The sequence below is a fragment of the Lissotriton vulgaris genome, chromosome 6 (assembly GCF_964263255.1).
Source record: "Lissotriton vulgaris chromosome 6, aLisVul1.2, whole genome shotgun sequence".
NCBI lineage: Eukaryota > Metazoa > Chordata > Amphibia > Caudata > Salamandridae > Lissotriton > Lissotriton vulgaris.
This window is the reverse complement of record NC_141694.1, coordinates 933923133-933942635: the sequence shown is the minus strand read 5'-3', so window position 1 is coordinate 933942635 and position 19503 is coordinate 933923133. Positions and strand designations below refer to the sequence as shown.

The 19503-nt window shown below is 43.1% G+C and overlaps 1 protein-coding gene across 1 annotated transcript in view; it reads right to left on the bottom strand.

Annotated features, from left to right (window-relative positions):
• CLVS2 (clavesin 2) overlaps positions 1–19503 on the bottom strand; it is a 351955-nt gene that overhangs the window by 160673 nt on the left and 171779 nt on the right. The window contains exon 2 of the mRNA XM_086926928.1: positions 16521–16695. Within this exon, the coding sequence (XP_086783054.1) occupies positions 16521–16695 (175 nt within the window). The remainder of the gene's footprint in view (positions 1–16520; positions 16696–19503) is intronic.

Below are 19503 nucleotides of genomic sequence, written 5' to 3'. Positions count from 1 at the left end.
GTCCACTGCACAGTTGTGGGAACAAGTGGGTGTAGGTCCAGCCCTCAGGGGTCTCCTCCTGGGTCACAAGAGCAGGTGCAGTCCTTCTTCTGCCTTCCACATGTCAAGAGGTGTTCGGAAGATGGTACTGGAGTGTCATATTTATGCTCATTGCAGGCCTGTGGGTGGGGGTAAATTTCAATGGGGTAAAGGTTTACAGGGTCACCTGTAAACGTGGCCACTTGTGTAGCACTTTGTGAATTTACTGTGAACTATCCCACACAGCTCCTCTTAGGTAAAACCCATGAAGAGGTGTGGCTATGATAATGGGCAAACACTTCCTTGTGGTCACTTAAAACCAGTACTGGATTAGCTCCCCCTCCACTGAGTTTTGAGGCTGGCTGGATATTAAAACAAAAGTGAAGCTGGTTTAGGGAGGAGCTAAATCTGCCAGTGACAGGGTAGGTATCCTCTGAAGCTCAGGAAGAGGCTGAGAACAACCCACCAGACCATCTTGCTAAGGTAGAAAAACATCTACCCACACGTAAGCACTTTGTCCACTGTCTGGGAGCAATACATATTTCACCACAGGCGAGCTATTAACAGTCAGTTGACACTAAAAACTGGCAGAAAGGCATATTTGGCTTAGTCAGGAAAATTACATCTTTACAAAAGTGCCATTTTCAAAAATTGTAATTTAAAATCCAAATTCACCATACATAAGGATTTTTAATTACTATTACAATAAGTAATTTCTCTAACTATTCCTAAACTGAAGTTATGCATTAAAGGATGTTATAATGTAATGCAGATCATTTCTGTGGGAGAGCCAGCCTTGCCACAGTGAAAAAGAACTTTGGAGGTGCCCTACTCACAGAACATGTGAACCATAGATACTCTTGCCCCACTGTGTAAATACCAAGCATCCTTCCCTGTGGGCATATATGACCTACCTTAATGGTGATTGAAAGCTATTAAGAAGGAAGGGTTAGGTCCAGCAAAGGGTTCATTTTCCCAAGCAGATCTGGCACTTTTAAAACTGCATACCCAGGCTGCAGCAGCAGGCCTGGAGACATGCCTTACATTGTTGCTTTAGTGGTGCGCACAATATGTGCTGCAGTCAACAAGTGACTTTAACTTACAGTCCTAGGTACATTTTTGTATCATATACTAGGAACGTAGTAGTTGGTTAAATACGCTCATCAGGAGTGGAGGCATTTTCAAAAGGTTTTCGGGATTTATGCTCATTCACTGGAGCCTGGGTTAGCAGTGTCCCAGTGGTGGTATAAAAAAAACAGCAGCATCAGTCCAGAAAATGAGGATGACCATACAAAAAGAGGCATTTTCGCACAGCCGCAATCACTTTATATCAAGTGGTGTTATCATGGGATTACAATGTTTCATTCTTCATATCAAATGCATACATAAAGAATAATGTTCACTCACAGTCATAGACACACATCTACAATACATTCCCTTAAGGAAATGGTGATCCAATAGTCAATTAATCAGGCATTTCCTATGTGTTTGTTGATAGAGGTGGACAAAAGCCAGATTTAATCTCAGAGGATTTCTGCACACAAAGGAGTGATAATACTCCTGTGTGAAAGAATGTCATGCTCTGTATAATTTATAAAAATAGAGCAAATTTAAATATGCTTTTTAGGGCTTAAAGTAGACTGACTCAAAAATCTAGGCATGAAAATGCTGTTTCAACTAATCCCTTTTTTATTCTTCTCATTATAAAGTTTTAGCTGCTGCAGGCATTACACAAAGGAGCAATTAGATGTCTTCAGAAAGAATAAAAGCATGCACACAAGTTTGTTTTAAAGTCTAATTATCCTTACAAAAATCCCAGAATAGTTGGTAGCCAGAAGCTACACCTTAATAGATGACTTACTATCAATATATAATAAAAAATAGAGAAACATCCCGGTCGTATTGTTAGGAAGACATAACGCGTTGCATTACATTTTCTTGCCGAGGCAGTATATTCTGTATCTGCCAAGGCAGCCCCAGAAGACAAGTAGAATGTTACCAATAAAAAGCAGACGCAAGAATACAAGCCTAGTAAAATGGTTTGGACTAATCAGAGACATTTGGCAACAGCAGTGATGTTAGGTATGTGCAGCCATAAAGTACCTACGGTCAAAGGAGTGAAGACAGAATGCATCAGTGAGGTGAGTTCGAAATCCCTCATGTAAAATCATGTTTGGAACATTTTCTCATTACGGGAATAGCACCAAATGTTGGAAGATTTTGCAGTCATGGGGCAGACTGACACAGCATCAACAGGAAGTTCTTTTATGATCTGACCAACATCTTTCCCAATTAGATTGCACAGTGTAATCAGTTGCTGATCCTCCTCAGTCACCTGACACCTTTTCATGAAATCTTCGAAATCCTCTAACCATTCCTGCCAGCGAAGGTCCATGCCTCCCCTAGATATGAGGACTAGGGGTTCCGGCGGACGTAGAAACGGGACTCCAAGCATGCCAGGTCGTTGGCCTCCAGTCTGTGATGTAGATGTAGGTGACTCCAGCCTGTTACTGGCACCAGCGGAGGTGTGATGCTGCCTGGACGTTGGGCACCCAGACATGATGACTAAATGTAGGCAGTATAATTTTGCTGAGGATTTGGCAGACCTTGTCTACGCGCAGTGTATCTCACAGCGCCTGTCACTTGGCACACTTTGCACAGTTGCAGTAATGTGAACAGTGTCAGCCCTTGAATGATGATGCTCAATTCGCAAAAAGTAATTCAGGAATGCATTAGTTACTGGACATGTGCTGTTCACTGGTGTCATTCGGTATGCACAAAGGCAGGCAGCAAGGAAAAAGTGTGATCCGCTCCTCCAATTGATAATAGGCAGACATTACACTCCAGAAGACATGTAATCCAACATTTGCAGTGACAGTTAATGAATGCTAGTAACTATAGCCCACCACAGGCATTTAAAAGCATTTGGAGGGTCATATAATGCAGTTCCGATTCTTGCCTGACTTAATATATAGCCGCTGGGTAATCCTCGAATGGGATTGGCTGAAGTGCCTGATTCCAAGATGGCCACCGGTGAGAGCTCGCTCCTCACGAGAATACAGTTAAATGCAAAGGCTCCACCACACGGGAGCAGGCAGGCGCTGAAACCTACTGGTGCTTGTGGGGAATTAGTCACCGGGTCCAGGACTCATCTCCTCACAGCTCATCCGAGGCTCACAGCCATACCAGCACATTGGGCACCATGCAGCCCAGTTTCTACGCGACCGGGGTGGGGTCCCGGCTCTCGTCAATTACGGCACACTGCAGGGGACACACGCGACTGGGGTGGGCTCCAGGGTCGCAAACAGCACAGCTCCTGATAACGGAGCGTCTGGCAGGACGGCGGGCACAGCAGGGACACAACGCGACCGGGTGAGCTCCCCAGGTCGCAAACAGCCCAGCTGCAACATAACGGAGCGCTCCACAGGATACTACTGCACCAGGTAAGTGCAGCGAAGGTCCACATCCCATCCTCGTCGCCAGCTGTAGTGTCGCAATCAGCACATAGACGATACTATGTAGTTACTCAGTGGGAGCTTTATTGATACAGGGTCCTCACTCATCTATTCCCTCATTCATTCTGGCCCTGACTCCTCCAGTTCCGTTTCTCATTCCCCTCCCACTTTGAGATCCCTGGTGCCGGTCCTAGCGCCCGGCCCAGCCACAACATTACACTGGCTTGAGCAGAAAATGTCTTAAGGGCACAGTTAAACCATGGCAAATTGACATTATCCTTCCAAACCAGTCATCAGCCAGCATTTTGCCTCACTTGGCACTTTATTTCACGCAATTTATGAAAACTTTCCCAAACTGTGTAAAGAATTTGGTATTTTTCCAAAACCTTGTTCTGTTATCATCACCTTATGGTGTAAAAAAAGTTGTCATAATCTATTTATCTTGCTCGGCAGCGCTCCGCAGGTATAATATGTGCATCGACTACATTTGGGAATCAATTATTTATGGTCATATGATTAGTGTCTTTAACCCTTCTCACATTCTTCAACATGGTTTTAGTTTTTGGGGGCTTGTGCAGTCTATTGCAAGCTATGGGGTGGCCTTGGGACACTGATGGGCATGGCAATGATTGAAACACGGGGAAGAGAGATACAGTGGGCAATGTGATCATTACTGAATGAAGAGCAACATTCAGTTTTGGGGGTTTGCTGCGGTCATTAACCAAAATGAGGAATGGTCCTACCTGCCCTTCAGGAAAATAAAGTTATGCCTCCCAGTATGTTTGGTCTTCAAGGGAGGACAGAATGGAGATTTAGGGCCTGATTTAGACCCTATCCATCCACTGCCACTGCGGCTGGACTGCTGGATGACATATTAAGATCACCACCAACTCTGCAGTGATATCTGTGCCTTCACAGGAACTGCCACCATGGCAGGTCCCCGGAATGCATTAAACATTTGGAACCTCTTTTAGACAGCTGCACAAGAGGCTTCTTTGTATTTCATAAACAAACCCCAAATAAGGAACTTGTCTTTAGAAAACAACAACAAAAATAACGACACCCACACCCTGGAGTTTTTCCTCTCAGATTATGAGATTATTATTTTGTTTCTCTGTTCGTGACCGCCAGGTTTTACCTAGCAGTTATAGGCAGAAAGAAAAGGATATTGAACTGCCCATTTTAAATAGGGCGAGCATTGTAGTCACACATAACTGAAAACCATCTGTGATGAAGGAATAAGGCAATAGAAATATTGCAAGGCACAACACAATGAAACAGTCAAAACCGTATGCAACACAGCAAGCACGGCACAACATAAGATCACATTGCAGTAATGCATCCCAAAAAATGGCAGAATAAAAAACAACACAACACATCACTCCCACAACAAAATAGCACACAACTATGTACAAATATTTGTGTCAAGCATTACAACCTCCAAACCCCTGCTACCATGACATGGTGGTAAAAGGTGTTGATACCAAGCACTTATTACCGAGGACATGAAATATCACAAGTCAAACATGTTTTGTGACCAGGGCCCCTGTTTCACTCTAGCAGGTATTTTCTCCTCCCTGCTTTTGCCTTTGTCAATGTTTTCCTATCTTTCTCTTCCTCCATCCCAGCCCCTTAGCTCGCTTTCCCTCCGTTGATCTGGGTCAAAGTCTGATGAAGAAAATAAGTTCTGCCCACAAAATGGATGCCACTGCCCACCATCTTAGAGCACAACTTGAGCTTTGAATAGAGTCATATTTACTACTTATGGGCACAGTCTGGCGCCACTGTGAATATATCTGCCCAAGGAGGGAGCCCACCTTTATCCTGCCAACAACAAAGACAACATAGTTCAGTTAAGTCGGGGATAGCCAAAGCGTTGTGTTAAAATAAAGTAAGGTAAAATGATGAATGCATCTTTGTGGGCTCATACGTTTTTCTAAGAGATAGCAGCTGTCAGGAGACCCCGCAGCATGTGCGTGTTGCTCCTAAAATACGAAAAGCTAAATCTGTGGCTCACGCTATCGCAAAGGTTAAATGAAATACAACTGACAGGCAGACTAGCCCGTGGCCTCAGCTGCACTTAAGTGTACACTAGATAATGCCAAATGGATGATGACAGGAAAAGGCTACGCAGTCACTGAGACCAGAAAATATCTGAATTACAGCCTCAGAATTATTTGACCTTTGGGTAAAAGCATCAGCGGAGAAGAGAAGGGCAAGCCATCATGTACAATTACGAAAAGGACTGCAATATCCAATCCTAAAAAAAAAATGTGATAAGCAATTTTAGTATGGGAACGTATACAAAAAGTAACAGCATGTTTATGCTATTTCTATAACCCATGGTCAGTTAAATGTAATAGTGAAATCTTGATTAATTTCAGTCGATTTCAGACCCTAAATGTACATTTTTCATGTTGACTCTGTTGGAGTTTATAGTCCTGCATCCAAAATTAACAGTTGATGAAGGGCATAGATTAGGCCAAGCTATTTAAATTTTCGATTACTAAACTGGTGGGTATTGTTTTGAGGAGGGGACCAAATAATTGATTTCAAGGCAGTTTGGTGACTAATTAAAATGTTATGGTGAGTAACAGTGTGTCACTGTTACAAATGGGGGTCTCTAGTTGTCAATGGTTTGCACCTTTGTCCAAATAGGGACACTTGCTTCTAGTCAGGAAAAGGGGGCTACACTCCTAAAATAACCCCTGCTCACCCCCTTGGTAGCTTGGCACGAGCAGACAGGCTTATCTCAGAGGCAGTGTGTAAAGCATTTGAGAACACATACAGTAAAACAGTGTGAAAACACTCCAAATCAGTTTAGAAAAAGAAGTAATCTTTATCTAAACACTAGCAGCCCGCCCCGGCGTTGCCCGGGGCAGAAGGGGGCTGGGTGCAGCATCGCAGCAGGAGAGGCGCAGCAGAGCGGCCGGGAGCAGCAGAACGTACTTACAGTGTTTCCTTGCTCCGGTTTTGTTGGTCCTGGCCGCTTCTGCCCACACTCGTGTCCGCTGTTCCCCCCGACGTCCCGACTTTGAGGAAAAGGCTTCCGAGCACTCATGGCCCCCGCCCGTCCCTCCGCCCATCCCTCGGTGCGCACCCGCGGCTCTTGTCCGCTGTTTCCCCCGACGTCCCGACTTTGAGTAATAAGCTTGCGAGCACTCATGGCCCACGCCCGTCCCTCCGCCCATCCCTCGGTGCGCACCCGCCGCTGCTTCACTTACCTCAGCCGCCGCTCCTCCCCGCGCTGCTGAGTTTACTGCTCCACTGCTCCTCCGCTTCTTGTCGCTCCTCACCGCTTGTCCGCCGCTCGCCGCTCCTCCCCGCCTGTCCGCAGCTCCTCCCCGCGCTCCCGATGTCATCACGCACGTCGCGGCCGGCGCTACTTGCAAGGGACTTTTTTTTTTATTCCTAAATTTTTTAAAGAACGTATATTTTTTATTTTTATATAGCCTATGTCCTTCTGCTTGCCCTGAGGTTTTCAAAGATGTCTTGGGTGTTTGGATTGGTGGTGTACTTTTCGAGTTTACCTGGCTCAAAGGACACAGTTCTCTCTTTATAATAGTAGTATAGAAGACTAAATGGCAAAAATCCATAATACAGTATCAAAGATAGGGTTCCTAAATGGTAGAAATAGTTCAGTTCAATGCAAGTTGTAAATGCAACACTTTTCCAACAAAGTACCTTAGATGCGACACACAAAAGGGTCGCAGGGAAGGCGAAGCGCCAGTTCCTTGATTCGGGGGAGGCGGCGCACTTGTTCCTTACTGCAGCGCAGGGGAGACGATGCGTCAGTTCCTTACTGGAGAGGAGGGAATGCGTCACTTTATTGCTGCGTTACAGTTACGATGCGACAAGATGGCGCCTCGATGCAATGATCTGGTGCGATACGAAAAAATGGCAGCTTAATGCGATGCGACGATCCGGTCTGATGCGTGAACTTTTGCAGCCGCACCACAGGCGCTGCAACAATGTTTTTGGTGATGCGTCGGGACTCGGTGTAGATGCGGCACGCTTCTTCCCCGTGGCTCGACAATGCGTTGAGTCTCATGGGGGATGCGACACGCTTCTTTGTTATGTTGCACTCCCATTTCCCAGTGACTAACAGTCTCTAGAGGTCGTGAACAGCAGCAGGCACCGCTCTGCAGGTTAGAATTCCCAGCATGGAAATTCAGGGGAGCTGGTGGTGAAGTCTTTGTGTCCCTGAGACTTCAGACAGGAGGCACACTCAGTTTCAAGCATATATGCATATTTGGAGGCACAGACAGGCACACTTGGAGGCACATTTGAAGGAATAATTGACTTACAAGAACTATTTGTTAGCTTTAACACCATGAAATAGTATCATTAATTTGACTCTATTCCTCACACTCTTCTTCCTTCTTGCCTTTCTTCTCCTCCTTTTTGATTTTGTCTCTCATTTATTGAGATTAAGTACACATCAATTTAATGTGTTTTTTGTTGTGATGATGTATTTTTGAGTATGTGTAGATACATTGTGACATGTTTTGTTTATAAATTGGTTTGTATAGTATTGTAAATATATGTACAGTTTGTCCTATCTCTGCTAGTGAATGTATATTTTAAAAAAAACTTTGAAAGTAAAAAAAGAAGTCAAAGGTATAAAATATAAGTACCTGGTCAGAATTCAATAAAGAGTATTCTTGACCTTCATTAATTGTTCTTGTGTTTTAAAAAAAAGAGTGGTCTAGGTAATTTGTGTTTTTTGCATTTATAAAGGGTCCAGCCTATTCCACGTCTAAAAAGGACCTAACTCCTTTGGGTTATAAAAAAAAAAGCTTGGTGATTCTCAGCAACCGGTATGTGAAACAATATGGGAGTCATTTTGGGTGATCGAAAAGGCTCAGGAGGTTCCAGCAGAATAAACCAGACTCACACGTACACTACTGTTCCCTTTGCTGCATGGGGTCCCTCTCTGAGGTCACGCCCGGCAGCAGTCAGATTTATTAACTCCGTCCCACATGACACGGGACAAGCCACTTGGCAATTTACTGCAGTGAACACCACCAATACACCCCCAGTATAGTACACTACACCAATTACGCAGGGGTATGAAATCATGGCAAACCCGCAGTATTACAGATACTTGGATCACACACACAAAATCAAAAACTAAAATATTCTGTGGACTGAAAATGATGTTATAAATATCAAGGACCAAAATATTGAGATGGTGCGTGCAGATAGGTAAGAATAGATTAGGATCGTAACTCCACTTCTACGTACCTTGAAGTATTGTCTTGAGGTACATATATATGGAGTTATATATTGTGAAACTTTGCTTAGCTAAAGAATTTACCTTCACAATATTTTTGTCCTCAATATTTTCGACACAATATTTTGCCCCACGATATTTCTGATTCCAATATCGATACACCACCGACTTGTAAATACATATTTTGGTTACTCCAATGCAAATTATAGGAAAGTAGTCTGTATGGTGATAGCACAACACTCTGCTCCATGTGTTGGTCACAGAGGGCTATTAGGTACATAGATTGATTTAAATTGGTAAGTTTGACGTAGATAATGTTAGGCAATATCATAGAATATTCCCGGAAATTGGACATTTAGGGCCTGAATCTGATGTGGGTTGGAAAGCTTCCCGACCGAATCGGTTTGGAAATGGTTTCCGACCCACTTGAATTGGGAGAGTCCGACGTACGGAGTACGATGTATCCGGATGCTTCCAGATACGATTTGGTTGGACTCCCATTGACTTCAATGGGAGCATATGTTCCTAACCGCATCATAATTGGGGCCTGGGTCAGGAAGTCACGATTCTGATCCAATTTGTAAGGAGCAAATGCCCTTAGGAAGCCTTCCTAACCGCATCAGAATCAGGCCCTTATTGTGTATGTGGGCTCGTTGTACCTCTAAAATCCTTCACCCCAAAGATATCTTAGTAGTAAATCGGGGACAGAATTCAAACCTCAGTTACATGAGTCAATGTGCCCAAGGTACCAACCCAATTTTTTTTAAACTATTGTCAGTTAATGTAAGGACAGACTCAATAAGTGAGTTCTAGGGTGGAATTAACATTTCTAAAGGATTTATTACAAAACTTCAAACTGTACAAAACTGGATAATCAGAATTCAGGTGCATAGGACTATTACAAGAAAGGCCATCAGTGCAGAAAAAAAGCTAAGTCAAAGGAAAATGCTGCGATGCAGATGTGCAGCATAATTAGTAAGGAAATGGACAGCATCCCTAGTAAAACCCAAAAGATTCTGCCTCACCCCCAAATTTTACGGTCAATAGAGGAAATCCTCTTTTAGGAATACATTACAAGTGCAGATTCATAATAGTGTGAGCAAAAGAATACAGTTACAACAAATCAGAGCGCAGAAATATAGAACGTCATATAGCGGTAAGACTGCCAGCACTAGGCAGACTCCAGAATATTAGTCAGCCCCTTCTGACCTAATGTCATCCGGAAATTTCAGAACAAACTAGTTGCAAACAACTGTGAACTATTATGAATGAATCAATACCACGTGCAAGCAGAATGAGCTTGAGAAAGATATAATACGGAGCCCATGATAAAGCGCTTCCTTCGAAACAGTGTCAAAAGGAAATACACAAAGATGGCTATTTGACTATGAGCAGCCGAAACAATAAATAATGAATGTGACATCTACTTTAAACAATATGGCTTTGAGGCCTAGTTAGCAAAAGCAAAGAAAATCCTTTTTAACAAGTTGTATAAAAATCGTTTCAAAGGTAATAGTATTGCACCAGTGCGTACATGTAAACTCAAGTGTAAAACAAAATTCTGCACAAAAACATCTAGATATGTATTACGGTTGATCCCAAAGTACATGGCATCCTTCTCAATCAAATAGTTCTGCTTTTGTTTTGGACAAAATTACTTTTAACTGTCCAATCACCGTCAGAATCCAGGTACTTTGAGATGTTGTCCTGACACTATAGTCTTCTCTCTGTGAGGATGTGAGTGTAAGTATCTATCATTAGTTAACATCTGGAATAGGATAGTACTGTTCAGTCATATTGTGTGTGTCTACATGAATCATGGAGGTGAAGATGAAGATTAGTGAAAATCTTTGGAGGACACCCTTTCATACAAGGGCATAATGGACCCAATTCTACTTTGGTGACTTTAATTTTCTCTAAATTATTGGCTCCTCTCCATGTTAGTGCCAATGATTACCAAATATTTTTGAAGATAATTAAGCAATTTGTAAAGGTCTCCAAGCCCTAATCTGCAAAAAGGTTGGGGAGCATCAGTGTTTAAATTTCATTTTCATAAAGGGAGATCCGAAAATCCCCTTCACCATTTTGCAGCACAATCATTACAGCTGATTCTTAAATGTTTTTGCGCATTACACTTTCACGACCAATACATTTGTTTTGTCAGTTTTTGCCACATTCAATGTAGTGTCTTGTGTATATGGAGCGCGAAACCCCTCTGGTCCCTATCAGATTCCATAGTCTAGTGATGTAAGTGATTGGGTGTGGTTGATAAAATTCATGACGCAGTACGTCTCAGTTAACAGTTACACTCTAGAGAATAAAGACGTATAATACCGAGCTCCATGTGTGGCATGATTCATTTACATACTACCTGGCTGGGGAGGATGGCACAACTGATGACAAGATAGGGGATACATATACTCCGCAAACTACAGAGGCGAGAGTGCTCTCCCATAGAATTTGCCAAGTTCCAGCAAACTGCTAGTGCGTTCCACGTGTGCCTCAGTCATAGTGAAAATTGATGGTTGGGGTATGTGGCGTCAAAGCGCAACTCCAGTCACTGAAAGACCTTACAAGAAAGTAAAGGCCCTATGGAAAATGTCATTTATCGCCGGTCAGAAAATTTCTAATACCACCATGATAAGAGGTACGATGCCACAACCTAACACAAAGCTATCACTCATACAGTACGATAATGCTAAAGGCAGTAATTATGCTTTATTTTCTACAACAATTATATTCAGAATTTAATTGAGTTTTTTCCATTTTGGAATTGCACTCTCATTCTTATCACTTTATTTTTCAGGTTTGGCCTCTTCACAAAATGTATTGCACCCACCCCCCTTTTTGGAGAAACCTGGTAAACCAGACATCAAGTGGAAGCAATGGTTAGACAATTTTGAAAGTTATTTAGTTGCTATAGATGAGCTTGAGTATACACCTGCCAGAAAACTCACACTTCTTTTTAGTCATCTAGGTATTGCAGGGGAGAATGTTTTTGACAATCTTCCTGTTATACCTCGCCCTGTGGGTGATTCTGGGAGGAATGTTTACATCGAAGCTAAAAAGAGGCTTAAGAAGCAGTATTGGGAGGAACCTAGTGTGTTCTTAGAGATGCACAGTTCTGTTATGTGCAAACAGGCTAGCAATAAAACCATAGAGGAGTACATAGCGGCATTGCAGGTCCTAGCTGCGCCTTGCAAATTTGAGAATTCAGTTGACACTTATATAAGGGATCAATTTGTTTTCAATTGTTTCTCAAAGAAGATGCAGGGGAGGTTGCTTACCTGCCACAATCCATCTTTTTCTGAGGTTAGTGACATTGTTAAAAGCATTGAACGTTCCATTCTTTTTATCTACTCAAGCTTTGGCTTCTCATAAAGGGGGTCTTTCCATTGCTCTTTTGAATGATGATAGTGCCATTTCTGCCATCAAGTTTGGTAAAAATAGGAAGAACTGTCTCCGGTGCCCTGTCTCACATCATTGAAAAACAAGGTATACCCGTGGGCGGCCGTGTTCCCATTGTAAAGTCAAAGTTCATTCATGGTGATCAGGAAACACAAAAAGACGAAGGTACAAGCCCAAATCCATGTCCTTCAGGAAACTTTGTCACATGCATGTTTGATCAGCCTTAGCGCTGCTGCTGACATGGGACTAATATCTTTGAATTACAATGTCAATGTTCATCACATCATAGTGAATCAGTTTCCGTTCTTGTTCTATGGATTAGGAAACCTTAGGACAATGAAAGTGCAGCGTCACCTTAAGGAGGACGTTCGTCCTGTTGCTAAACAACATAATCAAATTGCATTTCACCAACAAGAATCTGTTAAAAAAGAAATTAACACTTTGATGAAACATATCATTGAGCTCTCCACTGGTCCGACCCCATGGGTGTCACCAATTGTGGTGGTACTGAAAGACACTGGAGGGTATGTGTGAATTTGTGTTGACATACATCAAGCATTTAAGGCAATTAAAAGAGAACAACATCCAGGTCTGAACATTGCTAATATGGTTACCCAGTTGAATAGTGCCAAAGGGCCTGATTTTGATCTCAGAGGTCAGATAACTTTGTCACAACAGTGATGGATATCTCAACCGCCGAAATATAAATCCCATTATATCCTATGGGACTTATATTTCCGCAGACGGGTTATCCATCACTGAGTAGCCAGTCTGCTAAGATCAAAATCAGTCCCAAAGTCTTTTTGCACCTTGATCTGAATGAACAAAGGGTATCATCAGCTCGAATTGGAAGAAAAATGCAGACACAGCCTGTCATGCTTGCTTTCAATTTTAGTGATGATATACTAGTATTTGGGGGGACACTGAACGAACATGATAGAGCCCTTACCGAAGTATGCCGTCTACTTGGTGTTGCAGGTCTTACTTTGAATGCTGAAAAGTGAGAGTTTCACAAAACAAAATTAAAATTCTTTGAGCACATTTTCTCTGATGAGGGATGACTCCAGATCCAGCCAAAGTTCAGGCTTAGTCATCCACCTCTTCTCTACGAGATGTAACCAAGTCACTGCTCCAGGTACACCTGTGACTTTGCCACTGTGAGTGACTAATTGAGAGACTTGACAAAATGGAATGTTCAATTTCAGTGGTCACTGGAGTGTGATCAAAGTTTCAAGACAATCAAACATGCAATTAAAAATGCTACTGAAATTACCTACTTTGATCCTAAATTGCATACAGAGATTGTCGTGGATGCCAGCCCAGTGGGTTTGAGCACAATTCTTGCTCAACATAGTGAACAAGCAAATGTGTGAAGGCACATTGTAGTGTATGCTAACTGGAGTTTGTCTGCACAAGCATATTCTCAAAGCAAAAAAGAAAGCCTTGGGTGTTTGTGGAAGAAAGATGTGCTGCTACGAATGCAGACAGAAAAATGCTTATTATCAAAGAAATTATTATGCAGCAATCCTGGAGAACACATGCTCGACCTTTTGATATCAACATTGAATATCAGAAATTCAAGAATGTGCGTTACACAAGAGGGGATAATCTTACAAGGGTCGAGAATTGTCATTCCTGAAATTCTCAAACAACAAGTCAGTGAAGTGGGGCATGAGGGACATTGTGGAATTGTTGCCACTAAGTGAGCACTTCCAGTCCATGTTTGGTTTCCTCATCTTGATGAGAGAGTTGAAAGAGAGCTCCAGCTTATCAGTTATGTAACTGTTTATCTAAAAAGAAAAACAGCATCCTTTGAATATGTCACATCTTCCAAAACATGTCTGGGAGAAACTTGCAGTTGCCTTCTTTGGACCGCTTGACAATGGCAATGATCATTGTAGAGGAGTACTCCTGGTTTCCTCTGGTGGAAGACCTTTCGTCACTCACTCATGATCGAGTCATTAAAAGACTAGAAAGCATATTTGCAACCTGGTGTGCTAATTCAATCCTAAAATCTGACAATGGCCCACCATTAAATTTTCTGGAGTTCAAAGACGTTCTTCCTCATTTAAATATCAAGCGTCAGAAAAACACACCTCTTTGGTCACAGGAGGATGGCGCTGTGGAAAGCTTTATGAGCGGTCTTAAGAAAGCAGTACAGTGAGTTGCATTAGAAGGACTTGAGCTCAAGTCAGCTCTTCATTCTACTCTTCATGTTCACTGATATACTCCCCATTCTATGATGGGTGAAAGCCCGGCCACCCTGATGTTTGGGAGAGCCATGGGTATCAAATTGCAAAAGTGAACCACTGAAAGAACTATTGATGCTAAGAAGGTTGGAATTACTGATTCATCTCACAAATCCAGTATGAAAACGCATGCAGACAGGTGTGAATGTATTCTGGAAATTACTTTTTGAAAAGGAGATCGTGTCCTTGTCAGACATAGGTGAAAATGTAAATCTGATGCTTCATTCTATGGTTATCCATTGTCAGTTGCGACAAATAAGGGACACATGGTGAATGCTCATCGTCCCGGAAAGTCTGTTACGAGGGATTCCTCACATTACAAGGAGCTGCCTTGGAGTTTGCCGGTTTCAGGCATCGGGAGTGAGACTCTGTCATCAGAGGGCCAGGTGAGGCCAAGGACTGCAACTGTGTCTAGATCAGCAGTGCCTACTGTGCTTGCCTCCCCTGTGTCTCCTTAGCCTCGCAAACGATCTGGATGAGTGGTTCGAGAGCCTCAATAACTTATTGAGGAACTATGATGAATATTTGTTTTGTTGGTGCTTTTTATTTGTAAAGAACAAACAAGAGAGCGAGGACCAAATAGTGGGACCGTCCCTGTTCCTGGGTACGTATTTTATAAACAACGTGGACGAACCCCAATGCAGATGACTCTGTAACACTTAAAGTGCTGGGCACCCCATTGGTTTGTAAGAAGGACCCTCACCCACCAATCTAGCCAAGGTAGGCCGCCCACTTTCCCACCTATTCCGGTCTCCTCTGGATCATCATGATCCCAGATATATTTTTAATCTCACCACTTCACCACACACTACCACAAAATTCCCCTTAGCTGTAATCAGGCATTGTAGCACAGCTGGGTGGCATTTGGCTACCCAGCTGGGAACCCGATGATGAAGTATGCCACCAACTAGATTGGTGGGTGAGGGTTTTTCTTACAAACCTATGTGGTGCCCAGCACTATAGGTACTTTTTATTTAACAATGGGGGAGATGTAGTGTGTTGGGTATTATAGAGACTAGGTCCCCTCTGGTCCCTAACGGACTCCGTAGCCTAGGGACATAAGTGATTGGGTGTGGTTACTAAAATGTATGACTCAGTATGTGTTAGTTAACGGTTACACTCTAGCGTATAAACACGTATAATACTGAGCTCCATGTGTGGCGTCATTCATTTACATGCAACTGTGTTGGGGAGTACACTACACTCAACTCAAGAAAATACTCTTTGGTCCTCCTTATAAAACAGCCTATAATTCCAATGGAGTTCGTGACTCTGGTTACATGCTCCACTGGAATAACAAGGTCAAACTATTTTACCGAAGGCAATGTGTTTTTCTCCTGGATATTTCATTTACTCTGAGCATCTGTTTGAAAAATCTCAGGGAAAGAGTAATTAGCACAGGAGATCACCATACTCGCAATACCACAGTAAATCTTCATTTCTGAGTAGACCCTCAGGGTCCAAATGATAACGGGCAGCATTTTCTCCAACATGTGAATTTACAGGTACCTCAGTATTGGTAACTCTGATGGAGAAATATCAGTCCATTTCCTGGGCCTCTCGTAAGGAGGGCCTATGTGACTGAATTTTGGTAGACCTCCAGTTTGTGTTGAAGGCAAATAAATTGGTATTTCAAGGAAGTGCCATGGCAGGTGGCACTTTCAGTATATTGACCATCCATAAAGTCACCTCTGTTTTTCCATTTACAATGGTCATCATTGATAACAGATACGTATGTCACACATTTTTCTTTGAAACAGTAACAGGAAAAACAGTGATAGTGATAAATTAACTACTTGGTCACTTGCAAAATGATGATACATTAAATAATGATGATTGTTGTGATACAAATAAGGGTTTCATTTCTGTTGTCAGTCATGACGCATGCTCTAACAGACAATGAGGTAAAAAATGAAATTCAATAGGAACTCATAGAATGTTTAAGACACTGCCACTAATGTGAGACATGTTCTCATATATTCATTTTTTTGCAGTTGTATATAGCATGTACTTGACCCAAAGGTATTGGAGATATTCTTAATGGGACACCCTCAAGAGAAATGGGCTACGGAAATGTGATATGTCAATGCAGCACTGGGATGAAAAGAACATAACTATGGCATAGGAAAAGATTTTACAATCTAAATACTTTACCTGGAGTCCCTCTATAGCCAGTCTCAGCATGCTTGGAGTCAGCTTGGAAGCCTGCTTAAAGGTAAAGTTGCTCCAGTCAATGATCAAGACAAATCCATTCACCTGGAGCTCTGGGTCTTCAATCATGGCTTCTAAAGACAGCAATATGGCACGCAAAATGTCCACCAAGGTGTACCTGTAATTACCAAGCAACAGGAGTTTTAATGTTTGAGAATGTCACAACATCAAAGTTATGGCAAGAAATAACAGGTTTAAAGCATAATATATACAATAAAACATGTCATAAGTATCTAAGGTCAATCAAATAATCAACACAATTGAAGTTTACCAAATGTTGATTGGCACAGCTTATTAATTTCATGAATATTATAAGATGAGTTTTGTTCAGGTGACAAAGAGTATATAAAATGTGCAAATTTCTAGTGCGAAATGGAAGTAATTTAAAAACCAAGGGCCTCATTTACAAGAAAGTGCTGCAGCGTGGCACCGCAGGCCCTTTGGCTGCGCCACACTGCAGCACTTTCAAAGCGCAGGGATGCGTCATAGCTACAAGGATTTGACAAATGCCTTTGCTCTCCCCTGCGCTGGGGCACAATTAGCTGTCATGCACTGACGCAGGGCACCCTTGCACCATGGTGCAAGGATTCCTGCATCACTGGGATGATTGTCCCTTCCTGCACATAAACAAACTGAAATGGCGTTTTTTAACTTACCTGTGTGCTGCATTGGTACACATAGAACTTGTCAAACTTAATTTTTTTAATGATTATTTTGTGGGCAGGAAGGGGCATTTTCCTACACATAAACAATCATAAGAGGTGATTTCCTCGTTTTATGTGTTCTGCAGTACACGTTATGCAGAATGGACCCCTACGCATCCCCTGAGGAGGGGTAGCATTCAGACACATTTCCAGGTTTATGATTTCTGGTAAATCTCGAAATGTGTCAGGGCCTATGGGTGTTGTGTGACACCCACAGCAACACCCATGTAACGCCCCTTTCACGCTAAGTGCTGCGTGTAAAGGGGCCGTATTTACAATGACAGGAAAAGCTACACAGGGTGGCTTTACTGTCCTTGTAAATATGTGGCCGAAAAAAGCGCAGCTAGTGCGTCCAAAAAGTGACGCACTGGTGGCACCAGGGCTTGTAAATAAGGCCCTAAATTTGCTAAATGTATCTTGCTGGTATCTCGAGTAATAGAGTGTTTCAAGGAGAATACGTCCAGCCTGAAGAGAAAGCTTCTCTCAATAAGGTATTTTCTACTTGAGTCAGGCTCCAATGGTCAAAAGGTATGCTGAATGTTGTAATAAGTAAATTGATAACAATTGTGTACATTTCGTGTAGCCGAAATTCGGGAATTATGCAAAATCACACTAGAGTAGCAAAAAAATTCAGAGATCCATTGACATTTAGTTGCAAAAATCAAGTAGATACTTCTAAAATGCTAATAAATTACAATTTATATCACAAGTTTCAAAGCAACTATCAGGTTTTTATCCATACAGGTTTTAATACATAATTCAAGGTGCATCCTAATTCCATAAATTCATACAAAGAACCCGATTATGAATTGAATGGGTAGAGTGGTAAATCTGAATACAAATTTTAAATTATTGTGCAGTAGTACTGTACCAGTACCATGCAATTATAAGTTGAATACCACAGAATAGGGAATCGCCAAGAGGAACTGGGTTTACTGGTCAGAATACCACACAGAATTCCCAATGCTGTGGAGTCTAATGCAAACATTACTCACAGGCTCTGAGAAGGTGGCAAATGTTGGCGGGGTCCTTGGTGTGGGCAAGGTGGAGGGACGGATACAGGGGAATAAGGGAGGGAAAGGTCATTTAAGGCCGGAAGAAAGGACTGGCTGCTGCAGCAGGCAAAGTCTTATGCGATTTTACCAGGAAGAATAATACAGCCCAGTAAAATCACTAACACCCGAGAAAACCATGTGCAAGAACACCGGTCCCTCATGATCCGGCACAGGGGTGGACTAGCCGTAGTGGGCACCGGGCGTTTCCCAGGTGGGCTGCCTGGTTGGGGCCGATTTTGGGCCCCTGGGAGAACTTGTTTGATACTGGGGCTGGCAATATCGCCCCCCTATATCCGGCAGAATGGAATTCCACATGATAATTCCGTTCTGCCTGACTGTTAGTAAGTACCAAAGCCATAAACTCCATTGCACAAGCATAATATTTATACACATTACTCATTCACACATAGTGCCCACACCGCCATGCGCTCCCCCTGCTTGTACAAATACACAATTACACTTCCCACACAAAGGAAACTCAGGAGACATATTTGTGGGAAAGAACTGCTGCAGGTTTATTTCATACAACACAGTTATGACGTTATGGTGGGTCATCTTACGGGCGATCCAAAGCAGGCAGCCCCTTGCTGTCCCGCATGCCTAAGGAGCCATCTTGCACGGCGAGTCGATGCTCTGACGGTGCAGCACATTACCATTTCGTTAAACTCCCGCCCCCCCTGTCAGGGCGGAGCGGTGTGGCACACCCCCGGTCGGTTCAGACCGCCCGAAGGACTAACGGGGCGCCGTCGTGGTTTCCCGGAACCTCCTTCGGCTCCTGGTCCTTGGCTCAGGCACCCTTACTGTGCCAGGCAGAGGTACCCTTACTGTACCCTTCTGCCGCAGAGGTACCCTTACTGTCCGGTGTGGCACCTCCCCGGTCGGTTCAGGCCCCCCGACCGCCCGAAGGACTAACGGGGCGCCGTCGCGGTTTCCCGGAACCTCCTTCGGTTCCTGGTCCTTGGCTCAGGCACCCTTACTGTGCCAGGCAGAGGTACCCTTACTGTACCCTTCTGCCGCAGAGGTACCCTTACTGTCCGTCTGCTTCCAGATCGCCCAGTAACTCCGCCTGCAACACAAAACCAGACCATTACAACATTCAAAACTTCGCTCCGCCGCTCTAGCTGCTGGGTCAGGGATCAGGGTGGGAACAGAGCAGAGCCGCGGGAG